At 33.5% G+C, this 10,000-nt stretch overlaps 1 protein-coding gene across 1 annotated transcript in view; it reads right to left on the bottom strand.

Moving 5' to 3' along the window:
- Window positions 1–250: 250 nt before the first annotated feature.
- LOC125031695 (vesicular integral-membrane protein VIP36-like) overlaps window positions 251–10,000 on the bottom strand; it is a 10,340-nt gene continuing 590 nt past the window's right edge. The window contains exons 2-7 of the mRNA XM_047622593.1: window positions 6,129–6,333; window positions 4,872–4,980; window positions 4,398–4,560; window positions 3,705–3,871; window positions 3,178–3,238; window positions 251–2,716 (exon numbers count right to left, since the gene is read on the bottom strand). Coding sequence (XP_047478549.1) covers window positions 2,565–2,716; window positions 3,178–3,238; window positions 3,705–3,871; window positions 4,398–4,560; window positions 4,872–4,980; window positions 6,129–6,333 — 857 coding nt within the window. The 3' untranslated portion in view covers window positions 251–2,564. The remainder of the gene's footprint in view (window positions 2,717–3,177; window positions 3,239–3,704; window positions 3,872–4,397; window positions 4,561–4,871; window positions 4,981–6,128; window positions 6,334–10,000) is intronic.

The following is a 10,000-nucleotide window of genomic DNA, read 5'->3' as shown; positions in this document are numbered from 1 at the left end:
GCACTGTAAAAACCCACATTTTATAATTTTATCTTCCTTTGTTGCAATGAGCACTGTTCACATATCTAATTCTTCATGCCAAGACCTGCTATGATAAACTATTGTCTTTATAAGAGTTGCATTTATTTTCCGAAGCCTTTCTTTGCAATGTCACAGATATCTAACAACATAACTATTTTTAAAAATGAAATATTGGACATGGTTATAATCCAGGCACATTTTGTTTACAAATGGTAATAAAGTAACAACAGCATCACATTTTCATTTATTTAAAAAATCATTCGTAAATAATTAATCAGTTCCTTTACCCAACACTAGCATGACATAACAAAAAACATATGAACTTAATCATTAAAACAAAAGAGCAAAATGATACCTTTACATTATTCTAATCCAAAGGATTAGTATTCCCATACATTTTTTATTTTTTTATTTCTGTATTTTCACAAAAACAAATACACACAAAAATGAGCTTAAGATAAAAAAGGAAAGAAAATCGTAACTTTTTGCCCCCCTCCCCCAAAATATTTTCTGATAATAGAGTTGGAAAACAACATGGTTACTGACAATTTTTCAAATTATATATGCATATATATGCAACAAACACATACACAATCATATGCACATACATCACATATATGCATACATATTCATAAATACATGCATTACATTCATACACCAACAAATTTATGAGAAAATTCAAAATGTATCTCAAAACTTTTTTTTTTTTTTTAGTTAGTCCGTATCTAACTGTGCCAGACGTTCTGTAAATTCTGAATATGAAGGTACAAACATGGCCATAGCTAAAAAGCTCAAGCATAAACTGTTCCAATAGAATTTACCATTTTCTACAACAACAAATACACCCCTGAGACTCCTGTTAAGAGACACACATCAATAAACCTCCACTAGAAAATACCTGTATTTTCACATGCACCTTTACTTACAATATCATGGAATATCATGGGGTATTCATAAAACTCATCTGAAAACAAACATATACTGGCAATCATGATGTTAAGAAAAAACAGAAAATAAATCCAGCTTTATTAAAATATACACTGTCTTATCAAACGGATAATTTTGGCATTGTTTAGTGAACTACTGAAAAGCAAGAAAAAGAAAGAAAAAAAAAAAAAAAAGGAAAAAGGCTTGCTTTACTAAATATTTTTTTCCCAAAAATTATCTTTATGGAATATGGTTAAATAAACATTTCAAAAACGCAACCAAAACTTGCACTAAATCATCTTTTACAAACGTGTGTGTGATCCTTATTATGAACTGACTAGAACTCAGTTACCAATAATATGTAGATGAAACAAACAGATTATCATTGGCCTTAATATAATGGACATTGATACATTTTTAAATTGCTGCTCGATCAGGCACCATGCACCCCAACACTTTGATTAAAAACAAAAAATCAGACCTTGTGAAAAATAATCATAAATTGATGTCTCACTAAACAAGTCAAAATTATTAAACATGAATAACACAAAGGTATGGTAGTATAGATACAATGAGCAAATGACAGGTTTTTGTAGGCATTCACTCCAGTGCTTTGAATGTAAAAACTCAAACATGTAATGGGACACAGAAAGAGAACAGAGAGAGAGAGAGAAAAAAAAAAAATCATAATCATAATTAAAATATTTACACAACACACACACTCAATATAACCAAATCTCCCGTAACCTTATAAAAATGTTGCTTTAATTAAAAAACACAAAGATCAGGGAAGTAAGATATATTCACAATGAGGAAGCATTATCGCCACCGAGTACGGTACAAATCTCTTATAATCCTGAGGAGGAAAAAGACAACTTTTATCACAAGAAAAGAAAGAAAGAAAGAAAAAGGGGGGGGAGGGGGGGATACTTTTTCCTCTCCCAGAGTTCCTGTTTAAGAACCCTGGCATTGTGCTAATCAAACTTTGTATTACGACAAATTGCCCTTTGAAAGAGTATATTTCTTCAGTATTTGGTAATTTGCTTCTTGTCAAATTTAAGTCAGTGTAATAAACTTACACAATATGACTGTTTTAACACCAATAAATTAAATATACATTATATTACAAATTCATTATGCATTTTACAAAGACATTCACCTTTTGCAAACTCTTTTTTTTTTCTGAAGATTGATACAAATTCCAAAACTTCCTAAACTTGTACAAAAAAATTGTCTGCGTCTGTCATCTTTAGTGACAATTTTCAGAATGATGAGCCATATATCACTTATACATCATTATATATTACTTAAAATCACTAGAGTAAAAATGCAATTAGAATAACTATGACTGACTTTTTACACTGAAACTTTCACAATATCATTCAACCATAAAAAAGATAATGCCTTTTGTCAATTACTAAGTTCTCAACTTAAAATTGTTTGGTAACGCTCTAATTCTTTTAACTTTTTTTTTATGAAGGACTGAAAGAAAAAGAAAAAATGCTAAAAATCAGCTAAAAGAATTCCATCTATAACAGAGGTTAAAAACATTTTTTCCAGTCACTCTCACTCTCATTAAAAATATTTTCCCCTATTCGAAAGGAAACATCAAATTTCTAGTAGAACCGCTTTCGCTGCTGCTCTTTCTGTTTAACGTAGAACAAGCCTCCAATGAAGACACAGCCGCAGATTGCAATCACTCCAAAAATGAGGAGAAGAACCTTTTTCCATGTCGACAACTCTGAAGGTTTGGGATCGTCAACGTGATCTGCAAATGAAGGGCCCAGGTCAGAATCCAAATCAGATAGCTCTTAATCATGCATTGACCAGTTGTAATAAGTCAATGTGTAAATAAGTAAGTATTGCATTACTTTTCTGTCAGCAAAGTAAATTGCAGCCCGAGTTTAGTTATAAGAACCATTTAGTTTTTTTGAGAAATCATAATTATGTTTATAATCATCCTAATTGCACTGACTAATTAAATTTCAAAGATAATAACAGATCAATGAACCTTACTCCAAAGCAACCCACCTATATACCTCTTTGAAACTCTATATGGTGTATGTGGTGTGTGACACATATAGTGCGTGTAGTGTGTATAATCTGCGCAATGTCTGTAGTGTTTGTAGTGTGTCTTGTGCATGTAATGTGGTATATGGTGTAGTTTGGTGTGTGTGATGAGATGACAAATGACAAAACAAATGGGACATAAAACTGCTTACAACTTACCTCTTGGTGGCTCAAAAAATGAGGCAGACGGCATAACATTGGCTCGGTCTTGAAGGATATCCTGAAGGAAAAAATAATGCCTATTTGTAATTTTATACTCCTTTCTAAAAAAAAAAAAAAAAAAAAAAAAATTATCCACAACCTAAATTCCTTGAACTTCTGCAACATATAATCTTATTTTTTCCACACATACACAACAGGAAGTTCTCACAAATGAATTAATATTTCTATATATATTCAAAGGTTATCTATACAGTCAAATGCTCAACTGAATATTCACCTACAAATATAAAATGTATAATTCATGATTTCTATTAATTCTGCAGGTGCTATCATTACAATTCATCAAGTTTAGTCTTTATTCTCAAAACGACTTTAATATTCACAGTCAACACATGCTGGTTTCTCCTACTGTTCTTTCCCCTAACATTAATTTCAATTACACTATGACAAGAAAAAGAAAAATTTCAGCAAGATCTACAAAATAAAAGCTATAACACACAGAAAGGAAACTCCAAAATACCCACATCATCCGGGGTGGAAATATCGTATAATTTCATAGATATTAGGTCGTGGGCATCGCTAAGATCCCCAGTGGCAGCTGACACGCCGAAGAAGTATCCGGTGGGTAGTATGACTCCCCCCACCGTAAAGCACTCCTTAAACGCTCTCTTGTTGTCAATGTCGATAGAAACTGTGGCGAGATCCAGACAATTAACTGATGCTTTCAGAATTAGTGGAAAGCAAAGGAGAGAGATGATAAACAAGGAAAGAGAAGATGTCTAAGGAAAAAGAAGATAAACAAGAATTGAAGGAAGAGGAGAAGAAAAAGTAGTTCAACATGGAGAAGCAAAGAGAAAAACTTTCACATGAATAACACGAAGTAGAAGGAGGACAGATGGAAGAAGTAAGATAAAAAGAGGAAGAGGAAAAAGCTGGAGAAGAGAAGGAAGATGAAACAGGACAGGAGAAAGAGGAAAAAGTAGGTGGAAAAGAGGACAAAGAGGAAGGGGAAAAAGTAGGTGAAAAGGAGAAAGAGAATGAGGAAAAAATAGGTAGAGAATAGAATTACGATGTAAGCAGACAAGTCATAAGATGAAGACGAAGAAGACATTTCAAACTATACATTCCATCAATCCAGATAATGAACACATCATCAACAATAATTACATGAATTAAGAAATGATAAGCATACCATACTGCCCATATCACTATCTTACCTGTTAGTGTGTCATGCTTATATCTGATTGACAGGTAAGTGTCATAATCTAAATTCCTGAACTTTGCCACACATCCAGAGAGCTGTGTATGAGTTCCGTCTCGATCGTGATCGTAGTGAAGAGTACCATTATTCACCATCGCAGAAATATATGGGTGACCGTGCTGTACAAATGAAAAATGGAGTTGAGCGTTTGGAGAGAGACTGCAGGGGATAAATATTGGATCTGGTAAAGATTATCTATATATTTTTTTCTGATGTTATCTGGATTTCTATGTCTGGTACTGTGGTTCGAGCAATTACTCTTCTTCAAAATCCAGACTTGAGAAGCCATTGTGAAACTTTAAAATGAATTATTACAATACAAGCAGTAAGAAGCATTCCAGATTCAATTTCTTTAAAACTGTAAATACATATTCTATCTTCAGAATAAAATATCACCGTAATAAATCAACAGGAAAGACCTGCATCTTACATTATGTGGGCCATTGTGGTTGCTGTAGGTGTCAGCAATAACCCCTAATCCAGTGAAGAAATCCTTGCTGCCAAAAACGTCACCTTCGGCCATTGGGTCCTTCACATACCTAAACAGAAAAAAAAAAAAAAAAAATCAAGACCAAATAAGTAGATAGATAAAGTAAATAGTAGGTTTCACTAACTATCAAAGATATACAAGGAGTGGTGGCTACAAGTTTTGACCAGGTTTATTTGGTGAGATTACATGCAGTTACCTGTAAGGGAATCTCCACCTATTGGAAATAACAGGGACACTTACTAATAGCAGGAAGAAGAAGAAGAAGAAGAAGAAGAAGAAGAAGAAGAAGAAGAAGTATCAAAAGCAAAACTAAACAAGCTCTTTGTAGTTATTACACAGGAAATGAAATTATAGGAAATAAACTGTTACACTGTTTTTTAACATTAATAGATAAAGATACACTTGCTTAACCCAATGCCGCTGGGGAAAATGAACAAAAAATGGGGAAAAATGGTGCGCCTATTTTCTATATTTTTGTGAATGGTCTGCCCATAGATGGCTCTGCAAGTGCTTAGCCATAAAAGTCAATTAGTAGACCTTGTGACCGTACTTGATTTGAAATGGCGGGAAAAAACATATTTTTTACTAGTGCTATGAATATCGATGTTATTCTTATTATAACATTATAATTATTATGTTTTTTAACATCAGTAACATCAAACTAAGATAACGTAAAATATTTCATAAATAAAAGAAAAGGGTAAACGGGTAAGACAGGCAGTACTCATAACTGGCTTATTGGTGACTTAGTATAAGTGTAGCCATCTATGTGTAAAAATAATCAAACAAGTACTCACAGTGGGCATAGCACGTACGTACATGTCATACCCATCGGCATTAGGTTAAATATAGTCAAATGTTCTTGCTACCACTAACTCGTGCAAGCATACTTCCTGCTTTGCATTAGAGTAGATTTTCCCTTTCAAGTACTTTATTCATACATATACTGAAGCGGCTCCATATTAAAAACCATTTCATACAAAACAGCAATTCATCCATATTCTTTACCTCTATATGGAATGAAATCCCTATTGTGTCATAAGTATTTCACACTTTTTTTCCACATTTCTCATAAAATACTGGAAATTACACCAACCGAATGAACAGAAAGCACCTCTGAATAAGAAAATACTAACATACATAAAAGAAACAAATCTGGAAGGAAATTCATGAAAATACTTTAAGAACTGCACTTACCAGAAGGCAAAGCCATCTCCAAATAGATCCTTCCCCCGACCGTGTACTTTGAACTGAATCTGCATTTCCCAATTCTGCACAAAACATGGAACCTTATTCCAAACGGCTCCTCGCACACTCTGGACATCTCCGGTCAAGCGAATATAATTGTTGGTAACCATAGTGTTACCCAGGAAATCCCAGTATGGTATAGAAGTGCCCATTCCTGTAAGAAACAACAACAAAAAAATGTGATGAAATTCATGCAAAGCATCACTAAACAAATACTTGTTTATTTTACAAACTATATACATTTTCCTACCATTCTTTCAACACATTCAAGACTTGTTCCTCTAAATAAATATAAAGTCAAACATGTATTATGGGAAACAACAGCAATCACACTCCTTTCACCTATTTAGTTTATTTACTAAGATTTAAATGTAAGTTAATCCACTAGCACTAGGTACAAGGCACTATCCACTGTAGTTTTGTCTTGTGACAATGATGATGATGATTGTGATGATACTATGGGAATAGTACAAAAATCTAAGACATTGGAATAGGGACATCAGCCTCAGCTTTTTCTTTCAGTACAGCCTGTATCATGTTGTCCGTCTAAAAGATGACCTCAGCATGGGGAACGAGGAAAAAATATATCTAGTAATGTTCTTGGAATGGACTGTGTTAATACACTAAGTATATTGATGAAAAAAATCAGATATATACCCTTGACAACATTGAACAATATCAATTAGCAAGAATTGAAAAAAATAAAAAAATAAAAATAATAATAATAATTTCTATATCTGTGCTTGTTTGAAATGTTCTGTTGAGGTGCATGTATTGTCTTCAAATAAAATGTCTACATTATTCTAAAAATCATAATTTCTAATCCTCTTTCCAACAACGTAAGTCTTGTCAGAATTGGTTCAATAGTTATGGATAGATCAGAAAAAAAAATTAAGCCATCAGTGTTTGAATGATGTACCATTTCCTCACTTTTACAGCTCCATTTCTGTTCTCTGTATCTCTATCAGTCCCAGGGTTTCAGGTGGTGTTATAGAGTAAATAGTATAGCTGTTACCTAGTTCCTCCTCCTTCTAAAAACATCTTTCCTGTGACCTACCTCTGGGGATGGGGAGGCTGGGCTTGTCCCTCACTCTCTAAGAGCAACAGAGTATAATATTCTCTCCTAAATGTTGATGGACATTGAATGCCCCTTAAAGGCCTACGACACGAGCACTTTTTCCATAAATTATTTTCTTTTCCATCTGAATTTGAGGCTTTCAGCAAGTATCACATGCAAACAGAATGCCTCCCAGATGAAGACCATTGTGACCATTTCTAACTAACCAATTTCCGTCTCGATCTTGTGCTTCAAACATTCTATACAACCAGAATGTTATTTATTGATAAATAAGAACAATTTAATGTATACAGAAGTTAATAATCTAGAATATTTCTGTATACAATACACATACTCATATTTCTCTAAAATAATGTGATATCTATGAGAATGCCCGTGCGATTCCCAGAACCTCACTTGGATGGCGCCAGGTTTGTTTACTTGAGCACTTTATCTGTTGCCTAGTGTGATAGGGCCTTTAGAGTCTTGAGCGTATACATATATAAGGATAAAGCTGCCAGCTAGTCTATGATTAACTCAATGCCACATGGGGAGATGGGAAGGGTCAAGAAATTACTCATAACATATTTACTTTTGTGTATTTTCCTATAAAACTCCTGCAACGGCTTGCTACGGATTTGGATATCTTTAAAGAATTCACTAAATTATCAAGTCATTAAGTGCTGAAAATTTGAGGAAACCTAATTCTTTTTATATCAAATCTACCAAGAAGAAATTTATTTTCACTCTTCTTGAAAGACACCCTGGAACTTCAACAGGCTTGTGTAGACCATCCTAAAATCTATCAGCAGTTGTTTAAAAAAAAGGTCATATAAAAAAAAAAAAAGTAAAAATAATTAAATAAATATAACATACACTTGAAACACTGGTGGAGATACTAGTTCACTAATTTTGACATACAACTGGTTTCAAGCCTGGACAATATTATTCTAAGGGGTCTGCAAACACAACATGCAGAGTTCACAATATGACTGAAAACATTAAAACCCAATTGTAGTATTAAGGTCACTTGTACTTTTTCAATCAATTTTTGCTTTTCCGCACGAATTTGATGCTTTCTGCATGTACCGCACGCATGTGGAAAGCCTTCCAGAGGAGGATGGTAAAGACCACTTCCATCTGACTAATTTCTATCTTGATCTTGTGCAAAAGAGGATCTGTACAACTAGAGGGTTTTGTTTTTTATTGATAAATTAGATAGAATAAGTTATAGTAAACGTAAGTTAATATTTATAAATACAATATACATAATTATATTTTTTCAACCCAATGTGCGCGGGCTTTTTTGACGGCCATGCGATCTGCCAAAACAGGTACGTTACTCCATCTGTTCTCACTTGTCCTGCTTCGTTTATTAAATTTTCAGATATAAAACTAATAAACTGATAAAGTGGATAAAGTATTGAAGAATGATGCATGCTAAGTTTTAACAGTTTCCGTGCCGATGCAACTCACCGCTGGGTCATGTTGCATCACTTGCTTTTGCAATGGGACCCAAAGGTGGGTCAGAAACAGAAATTCTCAACTCTTTAAATTTTCTGTTTTATTATTTTTATTTTATTCTATGCTGCTTAGATATGTTGGTTTACAAACGTTCAAGTATTTAGTAAACACAATTTTATATGAAATGTTATTATACACAACTATTATTCTTTAATGAAATCATCTAAATTAATCATATCTATGACAGAAAACGTTTCTATATCTCTCTCTCTCTCTTTCTCTCTCTCTAAAATCTTCTTTTTTTTACATATTCCCCTATACTACTGATGCATTCCTCAAAACATTGAACAATCTTCATGAAAGTAAAAAAAAAAAAAAAAATATGAGTGCCCTCCCATAGTCAGCCTACAATAAGCACTTAAATATCTTAACATAACCAATTTTTTCTGTCACTCATGATCCTTACAGGACACCATCAAGTACTACAACGAAGACATGGCTTATTACTAAAATATGCCAACTAGTATCATGTTTCTTTGTGTTACTACACAGACCGTAAAAACATACAAAAATATCTGACTAGAGAGAAACACCGAACAGAAGGGGATTCGGAGGACAAACTTATTGGTAAGGAAATACAGCAATTGGTAGGGGGTTCTGGGGTAAAACTCCTAGATTCGGCAATCTTTAGGGTAGTTTCTAGATTTGGTACAGGGTTTGTTTGTTAATCTGAGTTCAGAACTTCATCCTCTTGTAAATTTGTTTCATAAAACATTACATTAAAGGAAAGATACCACAAATGTGATAATTACAAGCATACTATTTATCAAAAATGTAATTTGAAGCAGATTTTATTCAAAAGTTATAATGTTAATGCAACCATTGAGGAACATCATAAAAATAGTAGGTAAAGGTACATACTGTAGCTAAAATGCACACAAATTTCCTCACAAGACCACGCCTTAAATGCGCTTTCCTTTATTCATCCTTGAAACCACAAGAAATCCTAGTCGCGTTTCGAACATATAATTTCTAGAACTTTTCAGTCATCAGGCGGGAGACATTTAGGCAAGTACCGATTACAAACCTCTTCTAGGTCAATGCCTTAAAGTATACAGACTAACCACTAGCTTTCTATCCTTCTAAACATTACAAACACACAATTACTTTTTTGTCGCTAGAATACTTGCCAGAATCCTTCCAAACAATTCCCTCAGAACAGATACAAAATCCCAAGCCAAAAACTAATATTAGAGTTCCTCCAAATTCACATTCAGTAACTATATCACCTCCATAATCC

The sequence above is a fragment of the Penaeus chinensis genome, chromosome 13, assembly GCF_019202785.1.
Source record: "Penaeus chinensis breed Huanghai No. 1 chromosome 13, ASM1920278v2, whole genome shotgun sequence".
NCBI classification, from domain to species: domain Eukaryota; kingdom Metazoa; phylum Arthropoda; class Malacostraca; order Decapoda; family Penaeidae; genus Penaeus; species Penaeus chinensis.
Note: the sequence above shows the minus strand (reverse complement) of the source record. Positions and strands in the feature narration are given on the sequence as shown.